This window comes from Leucoraja erinacea, chromosome 3 (genome assembly GCF_028641065.1).
Source record: "Leucoraja erinacea ecotype New England chromosome 3, Leri_hhj_1, whole genome shotgun sequence".
Lineage (NCBI taxonomy): Eukaryota > Metazoa > Chordata > Chondrichthyes > Rajiformes > Rajidae > Leucoraja > Leucoraja erinaceus.
Genome location: NC_073379.1, coordinates 38,538,218 through 38,561,570, shown reverse-complemented (window position 1 = coordinate 38,561,570; position 23,353 = coordinate 38,538,218). Strand labels below are relative to the sequence as shown.

At 40.6% G+C, this 23,353-nt stretch overlaps 1 protein-coding gene across 1 annotated transcript in view; it reads right to left on the bottom strand.

Annotated features, from left to right (window-relative positions):
* Positions 1 to 23,353, bottom strand: part of svep1 (sushi, von Willebrand factor type A, EGF and pentraxin domain containing 1) — a 161,374-nt gene that overhangs the window by 89,306 nt on the left and 48,715 nt on the right. The window contains exons 4-9 of the mRNA XM_055630810.1: positions 17,416 to 17,574; positions 15,690 to 15,869; positions 13,328 to 13,507; positions 9,995 to 10,192; positions 6,945 to 7,063; positions 5,663 to 5,792 (exon numbers count right to left, since the gene is read on the bottom strand). Coding sequence (XP_055486785.1) covers positions 5,663 to 5,792; positions 6,945 to 7,063; positions 9,995 to 10,192; positions 13,328 to 13,507; positions 15,690 to 15,869; positions 17,416 to 17,574 — 966 coding nt within the window. The remainder of the gene's footprint in view (positions 1 to 5,662; positions 5,793 to 6,944; positions 7,064 to 9,994; positions 10,193 to 13,327; positions 13,508 to 15,689; positions 15,870 to 17,415; positions 17,575 to 23,353) is intronic.

Genomic DNA, 23,353 nt, shown 5'->3' with positions numbered 1-23,353 from the left:
CATCTTTATTTCGAACGATTAAAAAAAAAGAAGAAAAGAAAATATGAAAATGAATAAATAAAAGGAAAATTATATACATACATATATATATATACATAAATACATACACATACATACATATACATGTACATATATACATATATACATACGCACATATACACATATACATAGCATATATGTACATACATAAATTAAAAAATCAAAAGCCAATTTCAACATAATCCACATTAGACGCGTTCTAAAAGGGATAGGAAGAAGCCTATGCTTGTCAAATCCTACCCCCATTCTTCACCATTCACAAATGCAAAATTCAATAAAATAAACTAAACAGACAATTCAAATAAAACGACTCCAATCAAGCTATTAAGAAAAAAAGAACAAAAAAAGAAAAGAACAAAAAGAACAAGCACCATTAACATCTGTGAGATTTACATTCTCCTTCCTCATTACTGTACTTTTCAAAGATATACCTTTTGTACATTTTTCTAAATTGCATTATATTCAAACTTTGTTTAATCGTTTCGTCAAGACCATTCCACAAAACCACCCCACAAATGGAAATACACATACTTTTTTTAAATTGGTCCGAGCATAATGCTGTTTCAAGTTTAGTTTCCCTCTAAAGTTATAACTCCCCTCCCTGTCTTTGAACAGTTTTTGTATGTTTACAGGTAGCAGTTTATTTTTTGCTTTATAAATTATTTGTGCAGTCTTAAATTCTACCAGATCCTTAATCTTTAAGGTGTGTAATTTTAAATACAGTATATTGGTGTGTTCATGATATCCTACATTGTTTACTATACGAATAGTTCTTTTTTGTAGTGTGCTTAGTGATTGTAAGGTGGTTTTGTAGGTGTTGCCCCATACTTCCACACAGTAATTTAAAAACGATAACACAAGTGAGCTGTACTAGAAAATACAGTGCTCTCTCATTCAAAACATGCCTTGCTTTCCCCATCACTCCAATACTCCGTGCTACTTTTTCTCTCACATGTTTTATATGGGGTTTCCAGCAGATTTTGTGATCAAGAATCACACCCAGAAATTTATTTTCATACACTCTTTCTATTTCAACATTATTTATCATTACTTTTACTTGTGTATTTATTTTGCGTTTTCCAAACAGCATAAGTTTGGTTTTGTTTAAATTTAATGATAATATTCAAATCAAACCATGTTTTTAGTTTACTCATTTCTGCTGTGACCACCTCCAAAAGCTGCTGCAAATTGGCCCCATCACAGAAAATATTAGTGTAATCTGCAAATAACACAAATTTCAAGAGGTTTGACACCCTACATATATCATTAATATGCAAAATAAATAATTTGGGGCCCAAAACCGACCCCTGTGGGACTCCACAAATTATTTCTAAGCATGTTGATTTGCAGTCCCCTATTTGCACAAACTGATGTATTTTACTTATGTAGCTTCTTATCCACTCTAGTACAACCCCTCTGATTCAATACTTTTCCAGTTTTTTGATTAGCAAATGATGATCAATTGTATCGAATACTTTTTTCAAATCTATAAATACACCCACTGCATATTTCTTGTTATCTATAGAACTGGTAATGTCTTCAATTAACTCCATTAATGCCATGGATGTCGATCTGTTTGACCTGAATCCATATTGACTATCAACTAGCAATTCGTGCTTCTCGATAAAGTTATCTAATCTACTTACATACAGTTTTTCTAATATTTTTGAGAACTGAGAGAGTAACGACACCGGCCTGTAATTTGTAAATTGATTTCTGTCTCCAGCTTTGTATAGTGGGATGACTTTGGCAGTTTTCATTTTACATGGAAATACACCAGTTTTGAAAGATAAATTGCAAATATAAGTTAAGGGTTTTACAATTACACCAATGACTACCTTGATTAAAGCCATATCAATGTCATTCCAGTCTGTAGACCTTTTATTCTTACAATTACTAACAATGTCAATAATCTCCTTTTCATCAGCTGCTTTCAAAAACATTGAGTTTAGGTTGCTGTCTAACAAATCCACAACCTTCAAGTCAAGGACTCTACATCAGAATGTTCTTTATACTTCTTTGGTTTTGTCAATACAACTTTGGTTCTGCATTTTATGCTTATAGTTTTGGGAAGTGTTTATTCTGCATCATGAGTCATTACTATATCAGTCCGGGAGATGGGGCGAATGAGCTGAGGGCTATCGCACCAGTGATCTATCCCAGTGAGGCAAGATTCTTCTATTTCAATGAATATACTCAATTGAGATTCATATCCCAGTCCCATATGCTTTGATTACATTGCGATTGAATGTTTCCACTTTCATGTTACTTGTCTAAGGGCAGCATAGTTGGCGCAGCTGGTAGAACGGCTGCCTCACAGCGCCAGACGCACATTCAATCCTGACCTCGGTGCTTTTGTGTGAAGTTTGCACGTTCTCCCTGTGACTGTGTGGGTTTCCTTCAGGTGCAATAACCTGATGTGTTAACTCCATTTCTTTTCCACAGATGCTGTCTAATCTTATAGTCAAAAATACCGTCATATAGCATAGAAACAGGCCCTTCGGCCCAACTCGTTCACGCTGACCAAGAAGCCTCATTTAAGCCAGTCCCACGCCCATTTTTTACCCATGTCCCTCTAAACCTTTTCTATCCATGTATTGGACCAAGTGTCTTTTAAATGTTATAGTACGTCCTCTGGCAGCCCGTTGTGAAAACATTGCCCCTCAGGTTCGTATTATGTCTTGCCCTCCCATCTTAAACCTATGGCCTCTGGTTTTTGATTCCCATAACCTGGGTAAAATCTGCTGAATATATTCACTGTTTGGTATTTTTACTGCAGTTTTTTTTAACTTTTCATTTACCTTAATATTTCCCCATTTGTGCAGCAGTTTCTCATAATTGGTAACTGCTCTTGTCTTTGAAACAAGGTTGTGGACTGGAGTCCACAATGTATCAGATACTAGTTTTAAGCTTCTTATTGATTAGGAAATGAGATTATGAAGAATCATGCAGCTTTTTCGGACTATGGTTAAGTTGTAGCGGCACCTAGTGGTAGGGCTGGGGAGTCAGAACCCTCGTCATTGGTCGGCACGATCACGTGACCGCGGGGGTTTGTTCGCGGGCTTTTGGTTATCAGCGGTCCTCCCAGCGACAGGAACTGTGTTCTTAAGCTCGACTAGGCACACGTATATACGGGTTTTTGTTTGTTTCTTGCGAATTAAAATCTATTTCACTCAACCTGCCTCGTCTCGCTTCAAAGTTACATTTGGAATTTGCAACAGGAAGAATGTGCAGGCATTGCAGTAGGTGCAGGTTATGTTTACCACAATGCTGCCTTGATTAGAGGGCATTAGCTCATTTTTTTCATGCCGGAGGTTGAGGATACCTGATAGAAATATGTAAAATTATGAAAACCATAGATAGGATAGACAGTCAGAACCTTTTCCCTGGGTGGAAATGTCAAAGAATAAAGGGCATAGCTTTCTGGTGAAAGGGGCAAAGTTTATAGAAGATATGCTGGGCAAGTTTTTTTAAGAAGAGGATGGTGGGTGCCTGGAATGCCCAGAGTGGTGGTGGAGGCAGATATGATGGAGGTGTTTAAGAGACTTTTAGATAGGTACATGAGAATCCAGGGAATGATGAGGATCAAGTACAGGCCAATGAGATTAGTTTATCTTGGCATTGTGTAAATTATTAGTGAATTCTTACGCATGACCATCATCATGTTCACGTGGACATTGTGGGCTGTGGGGTTTGTTCCTGTGCTATACTCTTGTATGTTCTATGCATGAAGGCCTAGTTCTATTGTATGGACATTAATACACAGACACAGTTGCAGACATGATTGTGCACACCTCTGTTATGCTTCAGAGGTTGTTACCTGGGATTGATCCTACTCCTTTAGATGACAAAATGGAGTGAATTTATGAAAACACAGCTGAAAGTGTATGGAGTAGAAAGGCCAAGGTGATCAGGGTGCAATGCCGATCTCAGTACTATTAAAGCAGTGAGAAATACTGCAAATTGAGAGGGAGGATGGATGCTCAAGGTGAGGAAACTAGACAGTGCAAGTGTTTCCCTATTCCCTGTTTGTTATTTCCAACCCTGACTGTATTTGAAATCTCTCTCCTCTTTGGCATGTAGATTAAGTATTGTGATCTCACAAATGTTATCCTTATAATCAATCCAGAGAAAACTTGAATTTGCCTTTACTGATAGTATTGCCAAATACAGTCATATGTGCTGATGTTTACCAGCTCATTTTTTTTAGGTTCCTGGGAGTGACAGTGAATACAAATCTATGCCTGTGTAACCTATGAACCTAGTGGTGCAGATGGTGTTGTTTAACAAAGCTGCAGTCCAAATGCTTATTAGGGGAAACCAGTCACCTTTGCATGATGCACAATCATTTAGCATCACTTTGATGTTTGAACATACCTGCTTTGCTGATCCACGTCACCTGAAAGAGAAAGGAGACTGGGGACCAGGAAAGCTGCCCTACTGTTGCAGATTGAGGGGCAGGACCAGGGGCGGATTAACCATTAAGCAGACTAAGCACGTGCTTAGGGCACCAGGGCCAAAGGGGGCACCACAAAGTTGGGAAAAGGGTGAAAAGAAAAAAACACAAATGACGATTTGTAAAAAATTCCGTATCTCCACTTTTTATGTAATTGTTGAAAAGTTAGAAATGGAAATGAGGAGGAGACGAAAGGTGTACACTGAAATAGCAGACAGATTCTCAGTCTGAAGAAGGGTTTTGGCCCGAAACGTCGCCTATTTCCTTCGCTCCATAGCTAAGTTTCTCCAGCAATTTTGTGTACCTTCGATCTTCCAGCATCTGCAGTTCCTTCTTGAATAGATGCTCTTGTCTGACAGATGTTCCTAATGCTACCCAACAAGGTGTTAATTCCCAATTATCAGAAAGTGAAAGGTACTCAAAGACTTGTCAGACACTCATTGATGCTTATCCAGATGACATGAACAACACTTGGTGTCTACAGAGCTTCAGCAGTTCCATTCATATGTTCTTCATAAGTTTAAAACAACCAAGAAAACATCTTTCACTCACATGGAACTTTACAACACAATTACAGAAGACAAACTAGAGAGTGCCTTTCCAAATGTTGAAATTGCCTTAAGAATATGTTTAACATTAATGGTCACCAACTGCACAACAGAGAGGTCTTTCTCACAACTGAAACGTGTAAAAACCCCAAATAAATCAGTTATGCTTCAAGAAAGACTCGACTCACTGTGTATATTAACAATTCAAGCAGACATTCTGAGAAGTATTAATTTCGAGGATGTTATCAGTGATTTTGCAAAAATGAAATGTAGAAAAATGCCTTTAAGGTCATGAATATTGGAACTTTGATACATTTAACTTGTGAAATATTAAAATAGATGTTGTATTGCATTTTTGTAGAACTTTACGTAGCCCAAGCTTGGCTTAGTTTGTACAGTATATTGTGTTATCATATGAATACATTTTTTTTCTGCTGCAACCTGCATTGTATATCTGGTCAGACAGGTCAACAACTAAAATGGACTGGGTCAGTGTGGAAAGGAGGGGGGCACCAAGATTGGTCAGTGCTTAGGGCACTAGTGAGCCTTAATCCGCCCCTGGGCAGGACTAAGGGAGTCGTGTCACAAGTGTAAGCATTCACCAGTAGCATCTACTCACCAATAACCTTTATATTAAAGGAGCAATTTGCTTTGTTCCCAGTTTTGTCTGTTGCCGTGTAAGTGATGGTGATTTCTCCAATTGGGAAGAGGTGGGGTGGAATCACGGCAGGAGTGACTTGTAAAAATACCTTGAAGTTGAGACAAAAGATGAATGTGAGCAACAGAGCATGTGAATTCAATAATTAATTTCATAAAGAACCTAGGCACAATAAAAGATGACTTGGCCCCTCGATTCTCTTGTATTGTGAGATGGCTAACTTGTGACCCAGTTAAATACACCCACCTTTTACTCAAACGCCTTTGTATCTAAAATCAATCACGGATTGAAATGACCAAGTAACATGAAATCCAGTTGTAATTGTGGAATACTGTGTGTAGTGGTGTCCAAGTTCACGTCTGAACAGCCTGGTTTTAATTCTCCAACGGTGCATCTAGTCTTGGACTGTCCAACGGATTAGAAAACTCTTCTCAGGACCCTAGTAAATGTTTGAATTTCCACTAGAAGCAACCCTACGTTGTGTGATCACTCCAAATACTTTAGATGATCCTTCCTTCAAGACCAATACATCTTTCCTTTGAAATCTTTGCAGTCCTATCTGCCAGTTGACGTTTGATTAATATGATTATTTTATGTATACTTGTACATTTACATATTCTAACACAGAAAGAGGCCATTTGGCCCATTGGGTTTATGCAGGGTCCCAACAGAGTATTCCAGCAGTTCAAGTCCCCCTCTCCTTTTTTCACTGCGGCCCTGCAACTTATTTTCTTTCATCATCAATGCCCATCAATTCCCCTTAGGTTATTTTGGCAAACCTGCATTGTTGCAGGAAGAACATACAAAGTGCACAAAGATAGCACCCAAGGTTAGGATCAAACCAGGGCCCCTAGAGCCACGAGGCAACAGAGCTAATGGTTCTCCATCATATCATTGAACTTCTTTTGTTTCCAGTTTTTCATTCTTATCTGCCCTTTCACTGATTAAAGTGGCTTTTAGGAAAGCCTTCATCCATCTCACTTTTCTGCAGTGGCAAATGTGGGATTTTTTACAACAATATTAAAATACGTCCTTTGTTTAATATAAGATGTGAAAGATGAGAGCTCTGATTCTGCAGCATTCCTTAGTATGCTCAGCTCAGATTTTATGCCCAACTTTGTTTCCCCCTCAAAAGGATCTTTCTACTGAAAACCCTCTGACTTGAAGACCAGAATGTTATCCATGAAGCCATGGCTTTAGCTAGATACAAACACTTTTGTCCAAAACAAAGAAACTGACTCACCTGATCCTCGGAATTATCATTTGCTTCTGGTATCAACCAGATGGCATTTGCCGTTTTCTGATGTTCTAAGGTTTGAACCTTGACTTCCTTGGGGCAACTGATTTTGGGTGGCTCGATATCTAATTAATAAAATATTTTTATTTAAAGCAATCACCATCTTTTGAACAACACAGTGTAACTGAAGCACATCACAGTATTGTTTACCAATAGTTTATTGGCTGCTACCTATGTTTACTGTGCAACTATTTATTAGAATAGCCCACCAAGCAAGAAAAACTACCTTACAAAAGCATTAGAAAGCTTCCAGTTGCCCTCTGTCATTTATTAACTAGAGTAATCTATGTATTGACCAGAAGAGTGAACAGGGCAATGTTTAACCTTCACATCTAAAAGACAATTATCTTCAACATTGCTCTCTCGATAAGGTACTGTAGTGTCAGCTCAGATATCATGCTCAACCCTGGAGAGGGACAGAGTCTGTAACTGCTTGACCTAAAGATCAGCGCGATACCAATTGAGCCAAGAAAAGGATCATAAATTGGGATTAAATCCTTGATTTGTAATGTGTACCAATGAAAGTGACAAAATTGTTAAAACCTATATACAACATCCATCACCCTGTCCTCGTGGATCACCTTCATCACCTCCTCAAAAAACTTGATCAAGTTAGTAAGACATGACCTGCCATGTAACCAGCCATATAACCATATAACAATTACAGCACGGAAACAGGCCATCTCGACCCTACAAGTTCGTGCCGAACAAATGTTTTTTCCCCTTAGTCCCACCTGCCTGCACTCATATCATAACCCTGCATTCCCTTCTCATCCATATGCCTATCCAATTTATTTTTAAATGATACCAACGAACCTGCCTCCACCGCTTCCACTGGAAGCTCATTCCACACTGCTACCACTCTCTGAGTAAAGAAGTTCCCCCTCATATTACCCCTAAACTTCTGTCCCTTAATTCTGAAGTCATGTCCAAAGCCATGCTGACCTTAGGATTGCCAGATTGCAGTTACATGACCTGTGCAGATTTAAGTTCAGCAGTTGTTACATGCCTTATCCATGTAAACCCATATTTTCTCCTGAACAAGCACTTTTCATAAAATAAATATTAAAATTATTCATCAGAATGTTGAAAGCCAGAATTTGCATTTCACAGACAAGTACACCCAAGAAACTTCAAAGGAGTGTCATTGAAGAAAATTTGGGCTCAAATCTCATAAAGTGGCGTTATAAGTAAGCGCAGCTAGGTCAGGAAGAAATTGAGGCTAAAGGGCCTGTCCCACTTGGGCGTCATTTGCGCGTCACGCAGATGGCGCGCAAACATTTTGTACATTCCAAAATCCTGGTGCGCCGCGTGCGACCGCGCGTGACTGCCTATATCACCACACACCGTGCACGCGTAATGCAGGTATGTTGCAAAACCTACCTTCAGCGGCGATGCAGATCTGTCGCTGCCCGTGTGCGCGATTTTGGCGCCTTTGAGAGGGGGGCGGGTTTAAAATGCGATTTTCTCTCGGCTATTCAAATCGAGGTTGTTCAGCCTACTTAGTTGCTGACGAAAAATCGCTGTGAGGTTCATTCGCTGCAGCTATTTCTAAACTAAATTGGTTAATTTAATTGTTATAGTAGGTTAAAATTCATCCTCTAAACCGCCGCCAATGGGACGGATCTCATGTAGGGGACAACGCAAGGTAGGTTGTTTATTTTTACATTAGAAAGCGCTTCTTAAGATCCTTTTATACAAAATCTTATGTTGCGAGTAGCTAATTTGGGGGCCCATTTAAGCCCACAGTATTTTTCTGGGCATATGGGGTACAAATTCACCGCAATGGGAACGTTCCAAACCAGCGCGCTCCACAGAGTTCCACAGGATCCCTCTCGAAAACTGATTTAAATGGTCATTAATTTACAGCAATTGAACACTAAATTCCTTCCATTTGGCCTATAAATTAATGTCAATGAGATTTAAAAGTCATGTTTTATTGTGAATTCTTGTCTGAATGTTCTTTGGACACTTAGGCTATTTAAAAATGTTAATCTTTCCTTAAGAAATGGATAGATGTTTAGATCAAGTAATTGAATTTTGTAATTAGCTACAGTTGGGTAACTAACTAATTATATGCTTTAATTTCATGTCATCCAAGTAAGATTGTTTAATATTTGTTTCAGAATGCTTCAATCTATAATAACTGAAACTTTCTTTCAGTTCTCTTAATTTTTAAGAAAGTTATGGGCTTTAGACTGTCCTCGATCACAGCTTTTGTGTTAAGTCAATAGAAAATCAATAGGGAACAAGATGCTAATTTCCGAGTATGAAAATGGCCATAACCTTTTTAATACTGAAGATATGAAAGTGAGTTAGGTGTCAAATTAAACGTCTTTTTATGCTTTATCTGATGGGATAAATTACAGACTTGATTTTTAAAATCTCAAAATTTTGTAACATTGCTACGTAATGCGTACCATGCGTGCATCACGTGCGTGTCACGATGCGCCATCGTGCGTCGTGACACGTAAATGACGCCCAAGTGGGACAATCCTTTCAGTGGCTAGGGCGGCACAATGGTGCAGCGGTAGATTTGCTGCCTTACAGCGCCAGAAACCCATGTTCAATCCTGACTATGGGTGCTGTCTGTTCGGAGTTTGTATGTTCTCTCCGTGTATGTTTGGATATCAGGGAACTCCAGTTTCCTCCCACACTACAGAGACATACAGGTTTGTAGGTTAATTGGCTTCAGTAAAAATTGTAAATTATCTCTAATGTGTGAAGGATAGTGAAAGTGTATGGGGATCACTGGTCAGCATGGAAGTGAGCCGAAGGGCCTGTTTCTATGCTGTATCTCTAAACTAAACTAAACTAAACTAAACTAAACTAAAGAGATTTAAGCGAGCAGCTAATGTTGTGCTATTATCTGTGGAACAATTGATTTAAACCAATAATCTAAGATTGAACAAAGGACAATGTTGGTTACCCATGTGAATGAAAAATTACAAAAGTCAAGCTTGTATCATAATACCATGAAAATGCCAAATAGATACCTTGACAAATGGCTTTGTGAAGTTTCTGACTCCATTTGCCATTACTCAGGCATTGCACTCCTTCCCCGACACCTGACAGCCTGTAACCACGGCGACAGGTGAGACGGCACATGCTCCCGGGTTTGACTGCAGCTTTCCTGCAGAGGTGGGGGATTGCTATCACACCGTCCGTCTTTTGTATGGCTGGACAATGGATTTCTGTTGAAATGCAGAAACAACTAACATAAGCAATAATCACAACAATAACCAGAACCTCAAATATAAGGAAATAAAGTACCAGCATCTTCTATATATTTATCATATTAATCTTAGCAATATCTTCAGGTCATCCCACAATCTTCTCTTTTCTGGAGGAAGGAACCCCAACCTCCACATTAGTACCTCCACCAATGCAAAGCACTTTGGCCAACGAGAGTTGTTTTTAAATGTACTATATAAATAAAAGTGACTTGACTTGACAACTCCTTGGAAGGTGTAAAATTGAATTTCTGATATTATGCATACTATTCTTGTAAATACATTTCAGTCATGGCACCATGCAGCATGGAAACAAATACTTCAGCCCAACTCATTCATGCTGAACAAGATGCCCCATCTAAGCTAGTCCCATTTGCCTGAGTTTGGCCCAAATCCCTCTAAACTTTTCCTACTCATTTACTTGTCTGTGTCTTTTAAATACTGTTATGTTATCTGCCTCAGTTACTGTACCTCCTCCGGCAGCTCATTCCATATACTCAGTGAAAAGCTTGCCTTTTAGATTCACACTAATGTCGATATTTTCTGGAATATCCACAACTTTAAGTATATATAAACTAACATATAATTAATTTTATAGGAATTGAAAGGTGGAAATTGCTTTTTTTTAATAGTGTTAAAACCTTAATGCTTTTCAGGTAAGTTGAAATTGTGAGGTTCACAGAACTGTATTTTCAGGGTTTGCTATGTAATGCTGTGCTGAAACTATTGTAAATGCTGTGCTGAAACTAAATGCAAATTCTTAAAGAAATACCATAGGGTTATCAAAGTTCTTCCATCTCCTCAGAACTGTTACTACTGAATGAATGAGTGAGTATGGGGAGTATGTGGTCTCCCATTTCTTTCTCACAATATGCACAACTCGCCTATCTCTACCTTGATGCTTATTTGATACACTATCTATATATTTAAAAGTCTAAACTTGACCACTTCCTGTTTGCACTGTATATTGATATTAGAAAAAATGCGACCACTTACGGCTGTGATTTTTGGCCACCTTACTCAGAGTCCCCCTTCAGCTGTCAGGGCCAGAGGATTTTTCCCATCGATGAAAAATAAAAGACTTATTAATGTTTAAAAAATGCTGAGAATCTCTCTCCTGTCAATCACGCCATGAAGGCCACACCCCTTACGATGGGAGGGGGAGGGGCTATACAACCCGGACGTGTAGGCGTCGCTCAGTCTCTGCAAGATGGGGAGGGAGAGGGTCACGTCCCTCAGTCTGAGCTGGAAATCTACAGAACACTGAGAATACTGACCTGCGAGTGCTATTGTGTGGCTATTGAAATGTGTGCCTTTTGCAACCGTTGCAACTGTAAAAAAAAAAGATGAAAATATCTAAAATTGATTGTCCACCCTCTCCCCCTTCTCTCTCACAGTCTCTCACCTGTTTTTGGCAGAATTTCTGGCAATTTCTGAGCTGCCAGCCTGCCAGGCTTGAGTTACTGAGCTGCCAGGCCTGAGTGACTGAGCTGCCAGCCCAAGAATCCATTCGGCCCACAATGTCCATACTAGCCTTCTGGAAACTAGTCACTTCAGCCCACAACACCCATGCTAGCACTCCAAAAAGCCCACCCAACCACCCCCCCAGCAATCTTGGAATTGGTGGAGAGGTAGAATATTGTGTTGGGGGACCAGCCCTCCCATGTGAAGCTGGGACCCAACGGGTCCCACTTAGTCTAGTATCTTTCTAGATTTTGTCAAATTCCCCCTGTATCTCCCATCTGGTACTATGTACAAACACAGATCTTTTAAAAATTGTCACATAGTACATTGGAGTTGCCGGTATGGCAATCCTTCCTGAGAAAGTAATGAATAGTGAGTTGCTTTCTCGAACCATGGCAATCCTTGTGGTGGAATTACCCCCAAGCCTTCCACCATTTAGATCCTAACAGTAAAATGATAACGATATATTTCCAAATCAGAGATACAAATGACTAAAAGTAGCAGCACTGCTAAAGCACTATAAAGGCAGTTCTCATTCATTCAATGGTAACATTCCTAAGGAGCTGGAAGAGTTTTGCTTACCTTGTGGCAATTCTGTTTAAGAACTTGCAATTAGTTTCAGCACAGGTTAACATAAGAAAAATTAAAAATATAGTTGAATGCCAAATGTCATGCTCTGGTCTGACAGTATAAATGTATGTATGTTGCCTATTAATTTGTAAGAATGATACTAAATTGCAGCATCGCAGAGGAGAAAGATGAATTATTAGACTCTAGTGTTAAAAGCTTATCAATCTTATTAGTATAAAAAGATTAATGATCAATGACCATATTTTGACATTGTACCGTAGGTCTTTAGACTTTAGAGATACAGCACAGAAACAGGTCATATGGCCAACCGAATCCGCGTCGACCAGCGATCACCCCGTGATCCTAGTTTTGGCATGGGTTTTATTAATAGTGAGTACTCAGCTGATGATGTGAAGTAACATATTGTTGAATCTTCCCATCTTTCTTACGTTGAATTAGTACTACAAAGGAAGAAACATGTTTACAAACATGGGGATGGGTTTATTAATGCCTTCCCATATTTTGTTGATCACCACATCCATAGTCAGAGTAGTCATGCTCGTATGAGGTATTTAGGTTTACCAAAGATCAAAGATCTCAATGAGAGCAAAGCAGCCATTTTGAACATTGGCTCATTAAGTCACACGATTTCAGACAAAACAAAGTTGGTGGTTAGTTAGTGAAATATCATTTTGCCGACCACCAAAGTTGAAACCCTCACGATTGAAAATGTTGCAGTTCTGATGACATTGAGCGGGGAGGGGAGTGAGGTGGGGAAATAAAAAATCTCATTATGAGGTGAGGAGGTGATATCATTAATGGTGTCCAGATCAGGTGAAATGTGGGAAAAATAGTTGCACTGTGAGTTACACCAATTTCTAACTACATAGCCATTCGTTTTTTTTCCGAGTATCTCTGAAGAGATTTCTAGGCTTCATCTTTTGACAAATTTATTTATCAAAATTCTGCTGTTACATCTGCGGATGACACAGGTGCTAATTGGAAAACTTAATAAGTAATGGCTCTGCACAGCAACAACCACACATTGTTCACTGGACTTACCAGAGCATTTTGGTTCCCTCGCATCCCACAGCATGTTGGCCAAACAAGTCAGCTTTGACCTCCCTTCCAACACATAGCCCTTCTTACAGGTCACACGGCAGATGGTCTTGTAGGATGTCTCACGGGTTGAGCAGTTTATAAATCCATGCTCAGGATTACGTAGTCTTGGGCAGGTGCGAACTGTACAAAAAGCAGGAGAGAGTCAGTAAATAAACCGGAAACTGTATGAATACGGTAACCACAATAAAAAGGATTACTTTAATGAGGTGCAGTTTCTAAAAGAGTTGGGCTAGACATTTTTTTTACGAATTGTGGGATCAAATGATCAGTAATAGACTGATGGCCACTTATATTCAGCACCGATATTTAATTCCATTGTCAGGAATGAAACCAAATAAAAATAATTATGATGTACAAAGTACGGGAGAAACTCCATATGGCTCTACGACAATGTGAATATAGAGACAAAGATATATCATGTCAGCAAGGAAGGTTAAGGATAAGGGGGAAATCTTTTAGGACCGAGATGAGAAAAACATTTTTCACACAGAGAATGGTGAATCTGTGGAATTCTCTGCCACAGAAGGTAGTTGAGGCCAGTTCATTGTCTATATTTAAGAGGGAGTTAGAGTGGCCCTTGTGGCTAAAGGTATCGGGGGTATGGAGAGAAGGCAGGTACAGGATACATAGTTGGATGATCAGCCATGATCATATTGAATGGCGGTGCAGGCTCGAACGGCCAAATGGCCTACTCCTGCACCTATTTTCTATGTTTCTATGTCTATGTTTCTATGTTAAGGGCCCAAGGAGTCTAAAGAAGGGTCTCGACCTGAAACATCACCCATTCCTTCGCTCCAGAGATGCTGCCTGGCCCGCTGAGTTGCTCCAGCTTTTTGTGTCTATCTCCTTCTGCTCCTAACTTTTATATTTGTAGGGCCCACTCAGCCAAATAATACCAAATTCAGTGGTATCTGAGAGCACATAATCAAGAAATCCACATTTCTCTTTTGAAAAAGGACATTGGAGTCTTCGACCACCATCTTTTTGTACCTGAAAGGATAATTGGCATTCCAATTTATCACTGCACGTAAAACAGCATCAGGTCCAGCATTGCAGTAGATTGTGGCTTACGCTCAAGAATTCATGACCCTGAGATAGTCTGGGACGTAAACTGCGATGCAGCTGACATCTGTGGCACGTTCACTCATGCTCACACATACGCACATGCTGGTTAACCTCATTTTAAAAGAGGATCGGGGGACACATCAGCTTTCTCATTACAAATAAAGCATTTATTGCTTTTATAAAGCAATTTATAAAGCCATGAAATACAATAGTAAAGGCATTACCATTGTAGGAACCACTGATTCTGTTCAGCAGGGTGTTATCCTAATCACTCTCTGCATCAGTACCAGGCCCTAAAGTGTGTTGGGCATCACAACATATAAACAACATACTATAGGATAGACATCAAGGGCTGATGCAGACATTGATTCAAATAATACTAGGGATGAAGTTACATGGGGTGAGTCTAGAGAAACTGGCCTCACTCTCTTCAGAGAAGATTCAGGGAAGGTTAAAGCAAAATGATTAAAATTGTAAATGGGTTTAATGATTGTGTTGATGGGAAGAATTGATTCCACTGGCAGGCGAGTCAGTACCAAAGGAAAGAACTAAGGTGAACCTGAGGTGTTGGAAGAATAAATCTTTCTTTGAGCTGCTTGTTGAAAGACAAAAGGCCACACAGTGCTGGAGTAACTTAGCAGGTCAGGCAGCATCTCTGGAGATCATTGATAGGTGACATTTTGGGTTGATACTCTTCTTCACACTTTGGGTCTTGACCTGAACCATCACCTATCCACGTTTTACAGAGATGCTGCCTGACCTGCCGAATTACTCCAGTACTTTGTGTCCTTTTGTGTATTAACCAGCATCTGCATTTCCTGGTTTCTGCATATTGTTGAGAGATTTTGAAAGCTCTGCCTGAAAGTGCCGTGGATTTGAAGTGCCAAAATTGATTTTCAAGGAGATTTGGATTTAACTTGAAACCTACAATTTGCAGGGCTGGGGACTAGTTGGATTGTCTTTCAAAGAGCCAGCACAGGCACTGGGAGCCCAATGGCCTCCTTCAGTGCCATATGATTAAGGAACTGGATCTTTACACACTAGATCTTTAGTGTTGGAGTATAAACTTTCTCTCTATTGTGGTGCAATATAACAGAGTTCTCAGTAGCTCTCACAAATATGTTTTAGGTGGAGATATCCTGTAATTTAAACCAAATAATAACCATGAAGTGCTAATTGATAATAACAGGTTTAAAGGAATGGAAGTTTATTGCAAGGTCTTTATTTAAATAGTTACCTCTGCATTCGGGGTCTGAACCTGACCAGAGGCCATTAGTTTGACACAGGCGGATGCTGCTTCCCACGAGATCAAAGCCCAGCCGGCACCGTATTCCACATGCAGAATTGTATAGGTTATTACACGTGTTCTGTATGAAGTAACCATTTGGAGGTGGCTGTAACATGGGGCACTCGACCACTGCTCATCGTCCAAAAGAAAAATGAACACATTAACTTGTCGATCACTGGTTAAGCACTGAGGAACGCAACACATCACAAATTGGAGAAACAGCATCTCATATTTCACTTGGGCAGTTTACAACCCAGGGGGATGAAGATTAATTTATTTAACTTCAAGTAACCGCTGCATTCCCCTCTCTCTCCATCCCTCTTCCACCCAAGTCACACCAGCTTTTCATTCTCACCTAGCAAACAGCTAACAATGGCTTTTTTTCCTTCATCGTTGTTCATTTTTTTGCATATCTCTCATTCATTTGCTCTATATCTCTCTAGATCATCATTGGTACCTCTCGTTTCCATTTCCCGTGACTTTCAGTCTGAAGAAGGGTCTTGTCCCGAAACGTCACCCATTCCTACTCTCTACAGATGCTGCCTGTCCCGCTGAGTTACTGCAGCATTTTGTGCCTATCTTCAGTTTAAACCATCATCTGCAGTTCGTTTCTACACCATCCATTGTTGGTTAAACAAAGGTCAACATATTTCACCCATCCACTACTGGTTAGCATTACATAAAACATTGCTGGTGTCTACCGATTACTGGATTGTTATCAAAATATTGAAAAAATTAATGTAACTGAACCCATTTTTCTATTGGGATCCACATTCATAGTTTCACAGAGAGAAAATCAGCTATATAATAGACAACAACATAATTTCTGATGGTTTTTCAATTCAATATTGTATTGTCTAGGTTTAATACATTCCTGGACGTTCCACTGCATGCCCTCTGGGCTCTCACTGCCCCACACTCCCACACTCCCACATGCTCCACTGGTTTATTCTGCAGGAACACTGACTACCCACAACCAACTGGAAAGGGAATCACATAGCAACTTACAACCTTGTGGTATGAAATTATTTCTCTAACTTCATGTAACCTGTGCATTCCCTCATGTCCCCCCCTCCCCCCCCCCACCCCCCCCCCCCCCCCCCCCCCCCCCCCCCCCCCCCCCGCCCCTCACTCCCACCCCCACCCTAGTAGTCCTACTAATTCCACTGATCGCATCCCCATATCCCTTTGTTATCATCACTTCCCCAGCCAGCAATGGGTCATTTTGTGCTCCATCCATCCTTGGACATTTATTGCCAGCCCTACTTTGTTCTGGTTCTTTCCTACCTCTGGATTCCAGGAAACCGCAGTACCCAGAAGGAACCCACACAGTCACGAGGAGAACATGCCTCCAGGCAAGAGAGCACAGAGAGTCAGGACTGAACCTGGATCACCGTAGCTGTGGGACAGCACCATTGGGCCACAATGCTGCTGTTAACAGTAATTCAATCACTCATAAATCAAAATCTTCCAAGAAAATGAAATAAAAGCACAATATTCTGCAGTTTCAATTAGATTTTTCCCTCCAGGTATGTTTAGCAGCAGTGTCCCAAGAGTACAATTCCAGGATAAGACTGGAAACCTGGCAACCTTGGACCCAATGTACAAGATTATATGGATGCTGCGGTGAATGTTGTCATGAAGGGCTTCATGCCATGTCCTCCCCATGACTCACCTTGACACACCTGCCCGACAAGCCTGTACCCTTGCTTGCAGACGCAGTCCGCGATGGAGGTGCTTCCTGGTAGGGAGGTATCGTGCTCGCCGGGACATTTAAGGCAGGTGCTAATGCCCCCCGGCCTCCCTTCCAACTTGTAGGTCCCAGGAGGGCAAGCTGGAGTAAAAAAACAGATTGTAAATGTAAATTGCTTCAGATACGAACCGCACGTTTACAAAGAAACGATCCTTCAAACAGAATCCCTGTTCTGTTTTCATTGTTACCAGCTGGTATTCATAAAAAAAATCAATGTTGAATTGAATGTACATACCCAGGCAATTAGAGTCATACAGCATGGAAACAGACCGTATGGCCCAACTCATCTATGCTAACCAATATTCCTCATCTAAGCCACAGTAATCCCATTTGCCTGCGATCCGCTCATATCCTTCAACTTTTCCTATCCATGTGCCTGTCCCAATGTCTTATCACCCTATCTATGCCACTCATGACTTTATACATCTCTACAGGACCAACACTCGCTTTCCTACCCTGTCAGGAATAAAGTCCCAGTCTGCCCAACCTCTCCCAAGGGTTGTCCCTCAAGTCCTGGCACCACTCTCATAAATCTTTTCTGCTCTCTTTCCAATTTTATGGCATTTTTCATATAGCATAGTGATCGAACAGAACACATGTGCAGCCTCACCAAGTAAAATTTAAGAATACTAGATTGAAATTGTGAAACAATTTCAGTCAAGGTATATGTATATCACCTTTACTAGGGAATCTTTATTGGAGTAAATTGGCCCAGGATTTTGCAATTATAAACCCAACAAACCTATCAGTGCTGCAGCCGTACATTACAGTACAGTACAATCTGATAGCAGCAACAGGTCAATGTTATAATTTAATGCAGAAATCGCTGGCAATAATTCACCACTCCTTTGTAGGCTGCATTGTGTGTAGTTTAGGCAAAGGAAAACAGTGGTCTGCAGAGAAATTGAAATATTTAAAATCTAATCCTGTTGTAAATTATTCTGAACATTTTATGTCTGAGGTGTGAGTGAACATTGTGTTCTTAACTACAATTTCGACAATGAACTGTGACACAAAAAAAACAAACTATGTTGCAATATTATAATTTTTTCATTAATGTTTCAAATAAAATGGATTTTGAAGTAATAAAAATTAATACATTTTAATTTTAAAAGGATATTTCACTATATACCTTGATCTTTATGTGGAAAATCACAGGGATCAATTGAAATCCAATATACCAAAGGAGTATTTATTACATGATTGTACATGATGTAAGTTCTGGCTTAATATTATGACACAATCACTTCTGAGTCAGAGGGTTGTGAGTTCAAGTCCTTCTCCAGAAATCTGAGTTCAATAAAAGGAGGTTGAGAATTTAGCACAGTGAGAACAAAGTGCTATACTGTCAGACCACTGATGTTATTCTGAAAACCTCTCTGTAAGGTGTATTTGAAAGGAAACTATACTATATTGAAGCAGTGTTATGGTCAATATTTATCTCTTCATTCCCTTAATGCACATCATTAACAATTTCCACAAGTGTAGATTAATGGCTCGTGTTATGAGTCCTGCTTTTGTAGTTACGCCCACTAGCTTATTAGCGGCGGTGGTCTACTGCACTCGGTAGTCTGAAGTAAACTCTCAAGTGAGAACTTGTAATTGTTTATCCTGAATAAACAGTGTATAACCTGATATGGCATGTCTTTATTATCACAAGGACTCTAAATTGACATGGTGTCAGAAGTGGGATTAACATTTGTTCTGTGACGGGCAACGGGGTATGGGTCTGCCTTGACAATAATCGTTGAGCTGGGGAACCCAAGGCAGGGTCACGGGAAATGTTGCGTAAATTGAGCAAATCCAGGAATACGTCAGATTTGGCCGTGTGAGAGCGCTCCATGAGTTGTTTTGCAATCCGGACAGCCCGTTCAGCCAGTCCATTAGACTGTGGATACTCAGGACTGCTGGTGATGTGGTGAAAATTCCATTGTCTTGCAAACTCTCCGAATTGTTGGCTGGTGAACTGGCTGACATTGTCAGTCAGCAGCTTGCCTGGAGATCCATGGATTGAAAAATGACGAGATAATTTTGAAATCACACCACTGGAAGTGGGGCTACTGAGAAAATCAATGTCCAACCATCCTGAATATGAATCCATAAGCACCAGGTACTGCTTGCCGTGCCACTCAAATAAATCAGCTGCCACTGTAGACTATGAGAGCGCAGGTACAAGATGTGGCAGAAGTGGTTGCTTTTGTTGATGAGGTGCCATGCTATTACACACAGCACAAGCTGCCACATTGTCGTTGATGTATTCGGCCATGCCAGGCCAGTCCAGATTGCTTCAAAACATGCTTTTTGCCTGTGAAACAGTGGCTTCAGAGCCTGGGTGTCCAGCATGGACAGTGTCAAAATACTGGTGACGTAGCGAAGCAGGAACCACGGCCTTGTGTCCTTTTAAAACCATCCCGTCTTGTAGCACTAATTCGTCCCGAACAGGGATGAAAGGTCGGACTGGCAAAGGAACGTTGTAGTGCTTGTCTGGCCAGCCACGCTAATGACAGAGGTCAGGGACAGTAGGGTCTTGTCGGTGGCAGTGTGGGCAACTAAGTCATCCATCCATGATGAAGGGATGAAGGATACCGACATCATGATAAAGTCATCATCGTGCGAGGGTAGATCCTCGCAGGTTTTCCGAGGTGCGCATGGAAGAGTGTCCGCCAGGTGCATATCCTTTCCATGTTTGTAGGTGTGGACGATGTCATATTTCTGAAGTTGTAGTAACTTCCGTTGTAGGCACGCTGGAGATCTATGAATGGGTTTATTGAAAATGCTGATAAGAGGTTGGTGGTCGGTTTCAACTGTAACTGTGCGACCAAAGATGAAATCGTTGAACTTTTCGCAGGCAAAAACAACCTCTAGTAATTCCTTTTCGATTTGGGCGTATCGTTGTTCTGTGTCAGACATGGTGCGCGAGGCATAGGCAACAGGCTTATTGCCATGGCCATCATTTTGAAGGCATGCAGCGCCCAGGCCATGTTGTGAGGCATCACATGTAAGTGTACCAGGTAGTCTATGATCAACGTATGCTAGAGTAGTGGTGGCCGACATCTGCCGTTTAAGAGTGTCAAATGCTGTCTGTTGTTGTTCATGCCAGGTCCTAGCAGTGTCTTTGTGTGTGAGCAGGCATAATGGGGCTGTAGGACTCTAAATCGCCAACAAGGAACTGCAGATGCTGGAATCTTCTGCAAAATACGAAGTGCTGGAGCACCAGTCTGAAGAAGGGTCCCGACCCGAAACGTCGCCTATTCATGTTCTCCAGTGATGCTGTCGGACCCACTAAGTTTCTCCAGTACTTTAAGTATTAAAAAATAGTTATTTCGTCATTATTAAATGCAGTCTGTGGGTGCTTATTGTGTTTAATGCCTGCTATGTTTCTTAAATAATACCAAAGGCTCTACTTGTCATTCTTTTTAAATGTGGAGAGCCAGAAAAAAATAAAATGTGGTATGTACATGAAAATCCATTCTCCTGCGCTTTTATTGCATTCCTTCAATAAACTTTGGTAAACCTTTAAACAAAATTGCACAAAGCCTGCACTAATAAAACACATTCATCAGAACCAGTGTGGAAAATCACTTAGATTTTAGACTTATAGCTGAGTTAAGTATTCCGGTCTAATTAACTCCAAATCACATTAAGTTGATGATTGCTTCAAATGGTTTAACTTCAATAACAAATCACAGTTGCTTTCTAAAAAACAACTCATTTCCCAGTGCCCCGTTCAGCGTTGATCTGTCAAGCCATGGGTGTTCTGGATTGAAAGTAAAATCTCGTTGATCAAAGCTGCTGCTTAATTGGTTCCAGACCAGTTTCATCTGAAGGCTTGTGCCATCCTTTTAAGTTTAATTCTTATCTTGGCCTGTATGTGTATGTTTGTTCTGTTGCGTTCAATGAAAGAAAGCTAAACAGGTTCTGAATATCTTGGCTGACTTTTCTGTGTTCATCAACTAAAAAGCTCTGTTTCACTTCCTTTAAACTTGTATCCTAAATAGCTAAGTTGACTAGGGACACTACGGAGAAAAGATTTTGCAATCACCACTGTTGTCGATCTTGGAAAGCTGCACGTTCAATTTGCTGATTATGGATCCCGAGCAGAACTTAATTAGTTGCTCCGGTTTGGATTAGTGCCAGCCATGGTTCCTTGGGTTGCACTCTTGAGTCGGATGGCTGCCGATTCAAACTGATAGGTTTTCTTTGATTCCTAAAAACCTCAGTAACAGGTGCTACTTTTCATTGGAACATTACTGATTACAAAATAATGAAACGGTGGAACATATTTTAAGACATTTTTTACTTTGATGACTTTGAGGTCAAGAACAAAAAAAGAGAGAGAGAGAGAGAGAGAGAGAGAGAGAGAGGGAGGAGAAACCCTTTTACACACGTTGCAAGGCTGTGGAATATATAATGTTTATAGTTCGCTATTGAAATAGATACCACCAGGACATTTAAGAATATTCAAGCTGTGTTGTTAAAGGAAAAGGTCAGAGGTACATGGGAACAGCATATGCCCAAATGATAAGGGCATCTACATGAGACACTGCCACAAGATGGCGGCATCTATCATCAAGGATTCACCTCTATCTGGGCTATGCCCATGTCTCGCTCTACCAATAGGCAGGGGGTAAAGAATCATGAAGTCAACAAACCACCAGCTTCCTTCGGTAGCTCAGTTGGTAGAGCGGAGGACTGTCGTGGAAACATGGTCATCCTTAATAATAATAATAATAATAATACTATCTTTTATTGTCATTGCACGTCAGTGCAACGAGATTTATTATGCAGTTCCAACCGATGAAAAAGAAAAGTAAAATAAATAAGCTGTGTGTCGTGACCATCCGAGGGAGACAGTCCAGGGGGGGGGGGGGGGGGGGGGGGGGGGGGGGGGGGGGGGGGGGGGGGGGGGGGGGGTGGGGGGGGGCACTCAGCAGGTCAATCTTATAGAAACTTACAAAATTCTTAAGGGGTTGGACAGGCTAGATGCAGGAAGATTGTTCCCGATGTTGGGGAATTCCAGGGCAAGGGGTCACAGTTTAAGGATAAAGGGGAAATCCTTTAGGACCGAGATGAGAAAAACATTTTTCACACAGAGAGTGGTTAGTCTCTGGAACTCTCTGCCACAGAGGGTAGTTGAGGCCAGTTCATTGGCTATATTTAAGAGGGAGTTAGATGTGGCCCTTGTGGCTAAAGGGATCAGGGGGTATGGAGAGAAGGCAGGTACAAGATACCGAGTTGGATGATCAGCCATGATCATATTGAATGGCGGTGCAGGCTTGAAGGGCCGAATGGCCTACTCCTGCACCTATTTTCTATGTTTCTATGTTTCAGTAACAGCTACTCCATCTCATTTTTGAACCTGCCAGCCCTGATCCTACCTCGGCACGCCTCTTGCACCACCATTGAGTTGTTTTATAATTATGTTTTGCACTAATGTCTTGCTTTTTTTTGGTGCAGTCTTTTTCTTTTCACCCCTTGTAGAATTTGTGCAATTGATGTATAATCTATATTTTTCTATGTTGTCTGACTCCACATGTCCATTATAAAGCTTCAAGCAAGATTTTCATTGTACATGAACCTCACCGGACTTGTGCATATCCAGTGAAGCCTTGTTATAACAGATCATAGGGAGGGAAATGGTGTCCGTTCTTGCCGATTACCCATTATAACCGAGCGATGTATTATCATTGTATGTAGTAGAACTATTTCGTTAATACACAGGTATACACAAAGCACTGGAGAAACTCAACGTTAGGCAGCATCTCTGGAGAACATGAATAAGTAAAGTTTTGGGTCGGGACCCTTCTTTAGACTGATTCAGTCTGTTTAGTTACTCCAGCACCTTGTGTCATTTCATTTA